The following is a 15,048-nucleotide window of genomic DNA, read 5'->3' as shown; positions in this document are numbered from 1 at the left end:
TAATAACATAGAACACATTTCCTGTGTTCTTTTAACTCTCTGAACTCGGGATTCCTTCTCTTTCCTACTCTGTTCTCCTTCTACACACTCAATAATCTGGCAGTTCCAGCCAATAGAGTCCTAAACTCCACATTGGCCTTCAGTGGCTCCAACTGATGACTCACTTTTCACAAATCTTGGCCAAATCCATTCAAGAAGAAATTGGATTTTATTACCCTGAAAAACCCTTCTTTGCTTAGATTGAAAAAAAAGAAAGAAAGCAAGAAAGAAAAGAAAGTCCCTGAGACCTCTCAGGAATTCACTGGCTAAGCTCTGTCATTCAACTGCTGTATAGTTGCTATGTGCTAATGGGGAAGCATCTACTTTCTCTCCTATATCCTTAGAAGTAACTGGACTATGGGAAGATATAGTAGTAGCTACAGCATTTCTTATAGCCTGAGTTGGATTTTTTTTATGTTTTTGCAAGGCAAATGGGGTTACGTGGCTTGCCTAAGGCCATACAGCTAGGTAATTATTAAGTGTCTGAGACCAGATTTGAACCCAGGTACTCCAGGTACTCCAGGGCTGGGGCTTTATCCACTACACCACCTAGCCGCCCCATGAGTTGGAATTTTTGGAGAAGGGAAAATAGCCACACTAATTTTTTAAAAGGACAAATCAGAGCACATCAATCAGAAATGAATCTACCACTTCCAACTATTATGAAAAATTTCTACAAAGTAAACCAGATTTCACATGAATAAGGAACTATATAAAATTCAGTTGAGTAAATCCAGGATGTAAACTAAGATTTTTTTTTCCTGAATCAGAACACATAGATTTATACTTTTTTTAGGTTTTTGCAAGGCAATGAGGTTAAGTGGCTTGCCCAAGGTCACACAGCTAGTTAATTATTAAGTGTCTGAGGTCAGATTTGAACTCAGATCCTCCTGATTCCAGGGCTGGTGATCTATCCGTTGCACCACCTAGCCACCCCAGAACACATAGATTGTAACCCAGATTCATTAAGGTATAGTTTTGTGGCTTTGGGTAATTCACTAAAGAAAGCTGAGTTGCTCAGTGGATAGAGCGCTGAGCCTGAAGACAGGCTGAGAGGAGTTAAATCTGGCTTCAGACGCTTGCTAGGTGACTCTAGTCAAGTCTCTTCACCTGCTTGATTCAGTTTCCTTATTTCTAAAATGAGCTGGAGAAGTAAATGACAAATCCACAGCTGTATCTTTGCTAAGAAAAAGCTAAATTGGGTCCAAAGACTCCAATCTTTCTAATAATTGAACAACTCATAAACTCTGAGTAGCACCAAGGCAGCTAAGGGGTCTAGAGTCAGTAAGACCTGAGTTCAACAAGTGTCCAACTCAGACACTTGCTAGCAGTAGAAATTATTATTATTAGTAGTACTGAAAAATCTTTTTTAAAATAGGAACAGATAATGTTTATTATGAGTGGAAAAGGAAACTTAACAAGTATTCACTATGTTTTGAAATACTTCTTGTAGAAATGCGATATATGGGGAGCAGCTAGGTGGCGCAGAGGATAGAATACCAATCCTGGAGTCAGAAGGACCTGAGTTCAAATAGGACCTCAGACACTTACTAATTACCTAGCTGTGTGACCTTGGGCAAGTTACTTAACCCCATTGCCTTACAAAAAGAAAAAAAATACAAAACAAAGAAATGTGATATATGTATATATATATGTATGTATCTTTGTATATATATATATATATATATATATATATATATATATATACACACACACACACATATATAAAACATGCTGTTTGTGGTTACTAAGTTTTAAAGCAAATTTCCCATTTTAGTGTAACTCTACTTGTCCACCCCCTTCCCTCTTTTTGTGTTCTATTTTAATGATTTCATTAACACTCAATGACCATAAAATCTTCTTTCTGAGGCAAATAGAGTTAAGTGACTTGCCCTGGGTTACTCAGTTAGTAAGTATCCAAGTATGGATTTGAACTCCAGTCTTCTTGACTCTGGGGTCAGTGTCTTATCCACTGAACCATCAAGCTGCTCTCTCCATAGCTTTATAAAGTGGATAGGGATAAGGTTTGGATATGTGATTCATTGTTATAGGAAGTTACTGAGTAAGGAAACTTCCATCAATTCAGGTTGACACTCTCTCTCTGCAATTTGTATTGAGAAATTGAATATTAACAACCACAATAAGAATAGTTAGAATCTTACATAACACTTTAAGGTTCATAAAATGCTTTCATATTTTATCTCATGTGACCTTCAAAAAAACCTTTGAGGCAGGTGCTATTATCATTATCCCCATTTTGCAGATGAGTAAACTAAAGCAGGCAAAGGTTAAATGACTTGCCCAAAGTCACACAACTAGTAAGGATCTGAGGCAGGATTTGATTTCAGGTCTCCCCATGATCCAAGTTCAACTTTCAAGTCCCAAAGTGAAGGTAGCTGGATGGTACAGTATTTGGGAAAGTCACTTAAATCTTTCTCAGTTCAGTTTCCTCATCAGTACAATAGAAATAATCAGTTTCCTATCTCATAGGGTTTTCATGAGTATATTATAGAAGAGAACATATGCAAACCACTTTGCAAACTTTGTAAAGTGTTATACAAATCCTAACTGCTATAATTATAACTACAGTTGTTATTCTGATTATTATCATTGCCATCATCTACTTTGATAGTCAGCCGCCACAATGAAGATTAAATGACTTGCTCAGAGTCACAAAATATGTCAGAGGCAACACTAGGACCCCAACAGAATATTATCAAGCTTTTATAAACAGGAACTCTAAAAGGGATTAAATATTTTTCCCCTTTTCTAAACTATTACCAGTTCTATGTTAGGTCAGTAATATATTCTGACAGGAAAAGGCACTAGAGTTGAGATTCTGTGAGATTTTGCCTGGTTGAAGGGTCTTAGTCATTACCAGGCCATTACTAGCAGCAATGGGTAGAATAAAATTCTCTCAATATCATTAGCCAGATGATTAGCTATAAGAAGCTCTTGGCTCTCAATCCAGGCAGTTCATTTTTTTTTTAATCCAGGCAGTTCTTGACCACTGATGGAATGATAATATTTTGGAAAAAACATTTTATGCCACCCAATTGTTCAGTTTTATCCAAATAAATTCAGTAGAATCTCAATTATCTGGTCTACATCTCTTTGGAGCCCTTGTTTATATGCATCATTTTGCTACACAAGAGGATCTCTCCACTTTTCTTTATTTGAATAGTGAGCTTACTACTTTGGAATTATAAATATTTTTTAGAGTGTGTCAGCTAGAGAGGCTCCAGCAGATCTCTTCACTGACTCATATCACCAATGCTTTGTCTAATATATGTTCCTGGACTACATCTAGGTTTTTATGTATTTAGATTGTGCTTGACTCATAAATCAAAGACTCCAAGTTACTACCTCACAAGTAATAAAGCAGGATATGGCTTTTTCTGGCATTTTACAAACAATACCTTATTCTTTCCTTCTATTACCACCATACGTTGACTGATGGTCTGGATTCTATTTCCAATGTTGCTGTCAGCATCCAAGTTGAAAGATCTGTCATTTTTAGAGCAAAAGTCATACCTGGAAGTACAAGAGGACTGTCATTAAAATACTATTTTTTTAGTAGTTTCAAGGCTGTGATAATACTGGGTGAAGATTTCATGGTTTTTTTAAATGCCAGTTCTGAGAGGAAATCAGTGAGTTTAATAACCAAGAGGCAAATTTTTTGTCTTTTCCATTGTCCACACAGAAAAAATAGCTACATTTGTACAACTGTATATACTTTTCATGTAAACTGAATATTCAACCAAAGATGCTTTGACTGAATCTGTGATTTCATCACAGTAAGAAGAATTTCCAGTGTGCCCCCCTATTTTCCACCAATACAGATCAGTAACTAATTTTCAATTGACAGTCTTAGCCTGTGTCACTGAAAGGTTCAATGACTTGCAGTATTGGAGGCAAAACTTTAATCAATACCTTCTGGACCCCAAGATTGCTTTGTTATGTTCTAGCTCTACATTAACAAAGGCTAAATAAATAAATAAATAAATAAAAGCTCAAAATCTTTCTCTAATTAGACACCAAAATGCTAATACAAAAATTCTTTTAAAAAAAGAACAAAAGAATTCAAAAACTTAGAAGTAATGTTAATAAAGAGAAGATTACTTTAAATGTAAAAGGAATTGGCTTTATATCAGAAGACTACATTTGTTTTTTGGGGGCTAATTAGGTACACATGGAAAAAAAGACTGTAAAGATTTTATGAAATTTAGTTAATCCTTCCGAACTTTTAGAGTACCTTAGCAAATCACTTCAACTGAGCCCTAGCCTCCTCATCTAAAAGATGAAGGGTTGGATTAGATGACCTCAGAGATGCCAAGTGTTACACAGAATCTTATTTGCTTTTTAAAAACTAGTATGTACAATTCATGAAAATATGGGGAAAGAGTAGGCAGGCTTTTCACATATGACTTAATACTACAGACCACATCTTCATAAACAACCAGTTGATGAAGAAACATAGAAAACAGAAGGTCCTATTGTATTTATTATTATTATTATTATTATTATTATTATTGATGATAAGTAATCATTTGACTCAGTAAAGCAATATAAAGCTTTGAATGTGCTCCTTTAAGGCATCTCTTATACATACATTAAGATCATGCAAGATGCTTTGATGGATGCTGACTACAGAGATCTTTCAGTGACCAATATTGTGGATAACACCAAAGAGCCACAGACTCATAAAACTATTCTTTAGTATCAATCAGAAAGTCCTGAACAATGTCCCAAAGGAAATGATTCCCTAGAGATGACATGCTTCCCTCAATGCTACTGTTTGTGGAACTTGGGAGAATTGTATCCATAGTCTGAGAATTTTAGAAAATGGCCATGTGGTATACCAGTAGGGTTCTAGAAAGAATCGGAAATATAAGCCTGAACTGAAATAGGAGAAAAGCTCACAAATCTAACACTGTGCTAAAAATTATATAAATAATTATGAAATAAAATGAATGAAAAATACTCTACATACATCATGAAGGAAAAACAAATAATATAAATATTCTCAACCAATGATTGATTAATGAAGCTATGATTCTGCTAAACTGTGCCATATTAGTGAATGAGTAACACAGATGAAAGATAAAGTTAAAAATATCAACAAAATGTTTTAATGAAAGAGTTTTATGTATTATTATATGTCATTGTCCAAAAATAATTCTCAGACTCTGGACACAATTCCCAATTCTTCTTAAATTACTAAAACTTGCCAAAAACTTAGTAATATCTTAGCAGACTTTTAATTTACTTCCTCTTAAACAGTAGTGCTATTTACTAAACACCATTCTTTTCCCCCTCTTTGAAGCATTTTAATGGTAACTTAAAAAAAAACACATCTAAAATCACACTGCTCCATTTTTCTTAATATTAATGTTCTCTCTCCTTATAGTTGACATCCTTAACTTGTGTTTTTCTTTAACTTCAAGTCTTTAAAAAAAACCATTTGATGCTTACATGTACAACAGAAAAATTCTTGAGCTTGGAATGAGACCTTTAATTTTTATTCTAATGTCCAATGCAATGTGAATGATGTGGTCCAGAATGTTAATCTCACACCCTTGGTCTTCAGGAAATGCGAATCTACACACTGGGGTGAAATAAGAGTGGGAGGTTCTCTACTAGAAAGGATGATAGGAGGCCTGCTGTCCAAATTCATATGGCTTAACTCAGACCTATTTGACCTCAGATACATTCCTTTCTTGCATTCTTTCAGTCATCATTCTGACACAGTCACTCATTATTTCTATAGCCTTTAGGAAGGGAATATTGTAGCTGGGTTTCACTCAAAAGCCCAAAACTATATCAAAAAGCCATAAAAGTCTGTAGTTGCTATTTTCTTTCCAGTTTTTTAAAATATATTTCCATTTGGGAAACTTTTTTTTTTTCTTTTTGGTAACTTGGAAGCTCAACCTTAAAAATAGAAGCTCATTTTGGGCACTGGCTATGTAATAGCACTTGAAAAGAGACTTGGGGGGAAGGGAATTGCCTGAACCTTAAGAATACATCAAGCTCTTAAGGAAGTAGATTGTGCCATGTTTGAAGATGCAGAGATAATCACGGTGCTGGGAACCGTCTTGTAGAGAGGAGGAAGCTAAACAACAAGAGGAAAGCAGCATACGCTCCTGATTTCGCACAGGAAGCTCACCGCACCTCCTGCCAAAGTGAGATAAGGAAAATCCCATGGCCTATTCTGGACAAGGCCACTGTTATCAACTTCAGCTCTACACTGTCCTCTCTATTCCTCAGCTCTCTCCCTTTCCTAATGAGTTTTAGACCTCCTACCTCCATTTGCATACAGCATGCCAAGTACAATAGCGTGGGGGTATTTATAACTATTGAAAGGAAAAAAATTTCCGGGGTAAGAGTGTACTACATGTCATTTCTGGAGACTGCCCTCAAGTTGAAACATGAATTAGTTTCAGGCTAAAGTCTGAAATAAATAAATGAAAATTAAGGCACCAAAGATATACATGCATATATCCACAAAGATAAGATCACATAAATGACCTGATGGTCAGATCATTCAAAGAACTCCAATTTGGAGAGCTCTATTGGACTGTGTCATTTGGTTTGACTCAACATTAAACTCTGCTTTCTTATATAATGGGGAAGATGCTATTTTTCATAAGCAGGATACTACTAACCACTCTGATTAGGGGAACTTTGAATTAATTTTTTCCCATTAGTGATGGGAAATATGATGAAACAAATAATTTAAAAAATAAAATAAAATAGCAAACAAACAATCTTGCCCTTTTTGACTTATGATACGATGTGGTGGAAATAGCGGTAGGCTTAGGATCTGAATACCTGATATTAATTTCTTGCTCTGATGTTTACTAGGAAAAGTCATCTGTGAAAACCAAGTAGAATAATTCTTGCATCACAGTTTTGTTGTGAGGGCAAAGTCTTTGCAATCCATAAAGCACTACAGAAATGGAGGCTATTGCTATCCTTGATTTTTTTAAATTGTGAGACTGCTTGGTGTAGTAGATATAGAGCTTTTAACACATAGAGTTCTTTCTTTTTTTTAGTTTTTGCAAGCCAATGGGATTAAGTGGCTTGCCCAAGGCCACACAGCTAGGTAATTATTAAGTGTTTGAGGCTGGATTTGAACTCAGGTACTCCTGACTCCAGGGCCAGTGCTCTATCCATTGTGCCACCTAGCCGCCCCAACACATAGTTCTGAACAGATTACTGAACCTCTCAATGCTCTGGGCTAGAGATTTCAAACATTCTGCATATGACTAGAACCAGTTTAAAATGTAATTGAGAAATAGTTATCAAAATAAATAAAAACACAATAAAACATCACATTTTAAAATAAAATCAGTATGTAACCTTAATTAATCTTTATGTACAGATTAGTGGCCCCCATTTCTATCTGAGTTTGATAGCACAGGTCTAGGCAACTCCATGACTATCAATTGTTGAGAAGGTCTCAACTTACATTGGTAAAGAATTTCTTTATTTGAGAAGTCCTTATACCAACGAAAATGGTCTAGATTCTATTCCCTATAATAATATTTATCACTTGCAAGTCTTGTTAGGGAGATAAGTAGTCATCTTCCTTTAAGGCTGATCTCAAGTAGCAAGTATTCCATGACACATTTTCTGATCTCCCTCACTAGAAAGGAACCATTTCAACCTCCCAGGTCTCCCTGTCTGACTTGTCCTATTTACTTAATTCTGTTATAATTTTATCATAATAATTTCTATTGTTGTCTCATCATGTAATGACTAATGAGTCATTCCTAGCTTCCCTCAGCTCAGTTGCTTCCAGGTCAACAAATAAAACTTTCCAGAATTCAACTGTTAAGAACCAAAGAATATTCATAACTTTCAACTTAAGCACTTTTCCATTAAATCCTGACTAGTGGTTTATTTGCATTAGGGTAAAAATGGGAATAATAAATTCTATGAAAGAAATAAGTCTTCTGAGAGCTCTACCTTAAGTCCAAATGTGAACATGTGTTTACTGTAATTGCTAACTCATTTTATATGGTACTTTAATTTTTACAACATGTTGTCTTTATAGCCCTATTAGGTAGCTAGCACACACACACACACACACACACACACACACACACACACACACACACACACAAAACCTTTCTTTCAGCACTTAAGAAAGATAAAATAATCTACCTTTTCCCATTGTCATATCATTTATGAGCTGGTATTAAATGAATTGCAATAATGTGTTGAATTTAAATATTAGTCACATTATATCATAATTTAAGTAAGTCTACTAATTACATATACATATAAATATAGAGTAACTAATATATAAAATAGGCTATGCCAACATATAAATAAAATCTTCAGAGCACAAAACTTGGATTTGATTTAAGGGAACCATTTCTTAACAATTAGAGTTATCCAAAGACTGACTGTCTTAATGTATAATTTGTGCTTCAGTGTAGGACTCCTACCAGAGCCTGAATGAAGATTTAACTGAGATATTTTTAGGGGCAATTCCTGTCTAAATAAAAATTAGACTTGAAGAGCCTTTCAACTCTAAAATTTTTGTGATTCTGTGATATCTATTTAAAATCCATGGTGTAAATAATAAGCAGTATAGAGAATGGGTATGATGAAAAGCATTATGTTTATCCTGTCTTTGTTGGTATAACTCTGAATATGTTCTATATCTTCCATTAGAAAACCATAGACTTGAACAGAATATGATGATTGAACCTTATATTTCATTCTAAATAACTGCATGTGGAAAAGTGCCAAAGACTGAATCTGGAGACCCATCATATTGGATCAACCATCTGTGCAAGATTTATGGGAGAATGGGAAAAGAAGAATCACATTGAGTGAGAAGATACAAAAGAATGACAATCTGTACTATTTTTTGGAGGGAGGGTGGGATTAAAAATTTATCAAAGCAATTAAAGACCCCATTTCATTCTATCCCAAACAGTGTTTTTCATTACCAAGGGATCTAAATGTCACACCTGAATATAACTAAAAGTCACTTTCTTCACAAGTAAAATGAGGTGGTTGGACCAGATGACTTTTCAGGTTCCACTCTAATTTTGTGATCCTATGGTCTACAATTCTATGTTACCTATTGCATATCTGATTCCACTCCAGGATAAAAACCTTGACATCATCTTATTCATTCTAGTCATAAAGTCTGATTCTAAAGACACTAACATCCAGAAGGACTAATGGCTGCTTGTTGGACATACGAAAGAGGGAATTCCTTTTAAATATGGGTTGAATTAGGTAACTGCAGTGGTCTCTTCCAACTCTAAAGTTCTGTGATTCAGTGGGAAAAAATAACCCTAAACATTGCTATGCTTTTAGGAAAAGATACACTTTAGATGAAAGAGAACTCTTTAATAACCACAAACCTATAGATCCCAATGCCAAAGAGTGTTTTTAATAAGAAAAATCTTTTGATGCTAAAACTGTAAGCATTTCTTACTACCTCCTGATGAACTTCATCATTTGGGTTGGGGGGTAGCAACAGAAGAGAAGAACCTTCCATTTGCTTCCATCTTTTCTTCCTTTGGGTCTTATGCTTCTTCAGTATGCATGATTTCAAACATAGTTTGGGTAAAAATAACCTAGAATGAGGTTCTTTAAAGATCCAGAGAACATCTAAAAAGCCCTGAGATAGGGAACAATCTTATTTTTTTCTTCTCCTTTGGATGCTGAAATTTGAGAGACTGTTTTGAGAATTCTGCTTATCTCCTGAATGAGATTTTACTGCACGCGCTAAAGTGATTAGAATCTGTTTGTAAGAATATTGAATCATTTCAAGTCAGGAAACAAAAGGTTACAACAGTGGTAAAGATCAAATCAAGGCTGTAAATGTCCTTTTTAAAAAAGGAGAAAGAACAAACGACTCATTGGAACCTTTCCAGGACAGATTGTAAGTGGCTCATAGGCCTAATGCATGCTAGTCCATTGAAGAATAATGATATAAACATTTTTTTTTTTTTGCTACAATGGATATTGTGTCAGAACACCCAAGACAATGTATTGGAGCCATCAGATTAATAGAACTTATAAGAAACTATTCCCCCCCCCATAAAAACAAATAAAACAGCATATACTCTGTGGGCTGGGAGGTCATGGTTGGAAAGAGCTGGGGAGGTTTTGGATATGGGGAGAAAATTTAGGGAGGGGTGTTGGGCTATTCTGTTCTAAGAGAAAGTTCTAGGACTTTGCGGTGATCAATACAAGAATTGTTCTTGTACTGTAGAATCTGGAGCAATGACTTCTGTCCTCAGTAAGGAAGATCTCATGATTCCTTGAGTCTCTGTAGAACTATAGTAAGTCTTTGGAAAAGGCAGGGGAGTTAAGGGTGTTTTGAAACATCGACATTTTTTGGTTCTATTCTTTGACAATGGTGGAGGTGACTGTAGGTTCTGACCCACCTCTGTTTAGATAAGAGCTCCTGTTCTTGGCATGCACTACTTCCTGCTCCAGTCAACCTTCCAATCCAGAATAAGACTCAGAATATGATCCTGTCTTTCCCCAACCCTTTCTTCCTACTTTTTTTTCTCTTCTGTTTGATTCTATCATAATCTTCAACAGTCTCAATTTACTTTTCCCCCTCTCAAAATCTGAGTCGTTGCCGGTGGGTCTTTCAGCAAGTATGGGTGATGTTTAGACTGGAAGAGGATAGGCTTGAATCTTAAAGCATAAGGACCAACACATTCTTTCCTTCAAAGCCCTTTGAAGGGAAAAAAAAATTCCAGATTTAGGATCAGAAGACCTGAGTTTGGATTCTGACTCTGATACTTATCAGCTGTGAAACCAAGAACAAGACACTTCACCTCTATAAGTCTTAGTTTCTTCATTTGTAAGATAGGGACTACATACCTCATAGGGTTATTAAGAGAAACACATTTTGTGAAGTATAAAACATTCTATAAATGTACATTGTTATTGCTGTTATTTACAATGGGGACTGGTCCTAATCAGGAAAGGTATTAGTGAATAAGGATAAAATAGACTTTGATTCAGGAATGATTAATTTTTAGGACAACTATAGGAGTTGCTGCAAGCACTCTATTACTAACATATCTGATAAGGATTCCAATATAAAATTTATTGTTATCACAGTGGATAGAGGGCTAGACTTAGAATAGGGAAGATCTGAATCTGAGTCTTTCCAGATACTCTGGTTGCCTCTCTTAACTTCAGTATTCTCATTTGCAAAATGAGAATAATAAGAATATTTACCTTACAGACTAGCTGCAGAATCAAGTAAGATAACACACTGAAAGCTCATAAATTTAAGAATATTATTTAAATGCTATTATGATATAGATTAGGCTGACTATATCCAAGTCCTAAACTATGTCTGAAAATAAAGAAAGTAACTTATTGAACTATAACATGGTAATAATAGAAACCTTATCAATTTGAAAAGTAGACTCTATGTATCCAGGATTGGAAGATTTCCATGAAGCAGGTTGGGCAAATACCTATCATGACATATTAGTATAGCATTATTTAGTTTCTTCTCCTTATTCCACAAATTAGCACAAAAGGTGATGACTATCCCATAAATCACTGAGAGAATGGCTGATCGTCCCTCCCCCACAAAGGCTGATATTGCACAGACTTGTACAGGGAATGCCTTCACTAAGCAAGATATTAACAGGATCACTGTTCTCCAGTTCAAGACTTCAGGCTTATTTGCCTGTATGACTTATGACTTCCAATGCTTTCTGCTGCAAATAACTGGTTTAGAATAGAACTCATTATCACAACAAGAAGGGAAAAAAAGAATCAAGTACACTTGTTACAGATGGTAGAATTTCCCAAAGTCTGAGAAAAGTTAATAATGAAAGTTTCCTTTTGATTCATGCTGAAAGGAGTGCTAGAACCCTTATTTCTGATGCCAAGGTATGCCAGGTTACAATGAATACTGAGACTTCTTGTTGGGAAGCAAAAATAAATAGGAGACAACTGAATTCCAAGAAAGTAACCTCAGAATCATGGAACATGAATGGCCTAGAAGGGGAAAGAGAATGAATTATACAGAAAGATGGGAAGTAAATTAGCTAGCTATTTAGATGTGGTTATAACATTATCTCCTTGAATGAAACCAGACTACCTTACCATGGACAGTTTACAGAAAAAGGCATCACATATTCCTCCTAAGAGATCTTTCTCCCTCTTTAGAGCTCTGGATGCCAGGTGTCAGCTTTGTAATCACCCACAATCATTTATCTCAGACCTGCTGAAAGTTAGGAATGAATGACCATTTGGTAACCTCCTACCTAATACACAAAGAAAAGGGTCATGACACCTCTATTAATGTGACAAAATTGATGAAAATAAAAGGATATCTTATAGGTGTTTGGACAAACTTACCATAAAAGTTTCTATTTGACAAAGTGATAAAATGGGGTATATCAATATAAAATATATATTTATATATAGATATATACAGTGATGCTGATGTAGGGGAAAGAGTCTTCTGTTTTGATAGCAACAGTTTTCTTATTGCTCATGAGAATGTCAAACAATAAAGTCATGTTGACTGCAAGAGTTTCAATTCAATTCAACAGATGTTCACAGCCCATACATGGCATAAGAATAGATGTACAAGACATAATTCCTGCTTACAATTTCACTGAGGAGATGTCATAGATTCATGGGGAAAAAATCACATACAATACAAGAAAGCAAATGTTTAGCTGTCTAATGTAAACAATAAATACCACAGGAGATCAAATCTTAAGAAGAGAAATCTTCTTTGAAGAAGTAGGATTTGAATATGCTCTCTTACAGATCAACCTGCTCCAGTGTCTGAAAAGTTTATTTTAATTACTCTGGGTGAAAATACAGTGTCTCAAGACTTCTCACCCTCTGTCAGAATACATGTAGACTACATGAGAGGATTAACTGCTAGGAGAGTTTTAGTTGACAGGTAGTTTGGAAAGGAGCCACAGGGCCTGAGGAGATAGGACATAGATCAGGTTAGTTTTGAGAGGCCAGGAGCATCGAAGTAGGCCCATTGGAAATCTGGGGACAGAATGAAGTTGAGGGCTTGGTGTGGGGGCTGAATGGAATAAATGAGACAAGAGACAGTAGAATAACAAAAGTAAGCTTCCCCTATATCACAATTTTACTGATGGTTGGTTTGGATTTTTGGATTATTGCAACTATAAAAGAGGCTCTAAGACAAGAATTCCTAAATTTTTTTTTTGTTGTTGCTGTGCTATGGACACAAGCAAGGGAAGCCTAGGGACTCCTTTTCAGAAGAATGTCTTTAGATGCCTATGGTAAAATACTAGGTTAGTGAAAATTAAAATACACTTTTCCCCTGTCTACACTCATGGACCCCCTAAAATTTATCCACTGTGGAGATCTTGGATTGTAGGTTATAAACAAAAGGGCAGGTCTGGCCTTTGAATGACTTCTCTGGATACCATCTAGTTATACAAGTCATGGATGATGGAGTGGTACCTAAAACCCTCAGGGAGCTTACCTAAGATTTCTGGAAAATGAAAATACTTCAGAAAGCTTCTCATGAATATCTCAGCAGCTCTGGCTTAGTATCAAACCCCAGCTCCAATCCCTACAATCCTAGGACATACCATTAGGTATTATAGCAGGACAAACTGACATCAATGAGTTAATTGTGGCAAAGGCCAGTTATTTGGTGTTTTTGTAGTCAGGGATACATAGAAAAGGTATGGCCATAGAAGTCTATGTCATATTGTTTTCTGTATGTAGTAAACATTTACAAGTTCCTGTTGAATTGAAATATTAAACATAAATACCAGATGCTGGAATATAAAGAGATTACTATAGAACATTAAAGCAAAGATCTTAATGTAATATATATAGGACTGAAACCAATGGGAATTATTGCTAAATTTGAGGATTACTGGACTGTATCTGGAAGTTCTTCCATTCTCTGTTTAGAGACAATTTTTTTCTAGTTTCCATAACTATTTCTTTATCTCTATTATTACAAATTCCCAAGTTTGATTCTGGTACAAATCTAATATGTATCATTACTATATCATTGAGGAATGAAATTAATTCCATCCTCATTCTGCACAGGAAGGGAATTCCAACAAAAATTCTTCTATTATATGTCAAAAAAATTGACAACAGGGCCAACAAAGCATAGAGAATCAATGAATGAGCTTTACTTAAGAGCTTACTAGATAACAGGTATGATCTAGCTTTTAAGATTTCATTTTAACAAATGAAAAATGAGACAAGACGGAAAGCCAGAGTGGTACCAGATTGGGAGTAGGGGTGGGTATTGAATGTTAAGTTAAGGAGTCTGACCTATATTCAGTAGATAACAGGAAGCCCTAACTGGATTGTCTTGCATAAGGAAGGCAAATTTAGTAGTGGTGGGAAAGTAACAAGATGAAATTTAATAGGGGAAGTAATAGTGATAAAATTCGGGGAAACAATACTAGTCTGTGTCTGATATGACAACTTCATGATTACTCACTCCATTTATACCATTACATTGTATGTATCTGGCCAGGCACCAGCAGGAGAACATCCCACATCCCACAATCATTAAACAACAGAAGGAAACCCAGAGTCAAGATTTTCCAATACTGCTATATCTTTCCAATATTGCTATATCTTCCCTGACTCCCTGGCTCTCATCCCATTTTTTTCCATACCTCTGGCTAAAAGTTTTCTTCACTCCATGAGCATGCCAAATGGACAGTCTTTACTTCTGGCAAATATTATATGCCAATCACCTTCCTCCTACTTTCTCTTGTTTGTAAATACCCACCTCATATGATCCTAATGTACCTTACAAATCAACTAAGAACAGGATCATCTCCTGCCCCCTCAGTACCTCTGCTGATGTTTTAGAGAACTGAGGGTTTTTTGACCTCTAGTCTAGGACATTAATTCCTGGCAATAAATTGAGGATGAGGCTTTACTACAGGACATCAAACACATCCACACACTGAAAAAAATTACAAGGAGAGGACTGTACTATTAGTTGAAAGTATCAAAACA

At 35.6% G+C, this 15,048-nt stretch overlaps 1 protein-coding gene across 1 annotated transcript in view; it reads right to left on the bottom strand.

The window, feature by feature from the left end:
• Nucleotides 1-15,048, bottom strand: part of FLT1 (fms related receptor tyrosine kinase 1) — a 179,997-nt gene that overhangs the window by 94,414 nt on the left and 70,535 nt on the right. The window contains exon 11 of the mRNA XM_074216144.1: nt 3,459-3,573. Within this exon, the coding sequence (XP_074072245.1) occupies nt 3,459-3,573 (115 nt within the window). The remainder of the gene's footprint in view (nt 1-3,458; nt 3,574-15,048) is intronic.

This window comes from Macrotis lagotis, chromosome 1, assembly GCF_037893015.1.
Source record: "Macrotis lagotis isolate mMagLag1 chromosome 1, bilby.v1.9.chrom.fasta, whole genome shotgun sequence".
In the NCBI taxonomy this organism is placed as follows: Eukaryota; Metazoa; Chordata; class Mammalia; order Peramelemorphia; family Peramelidae; genus Macrotis; species Macrotis lagotis.
This window is presented reverse-complemented; position numbering and strand designations above follow the sequence as displayed.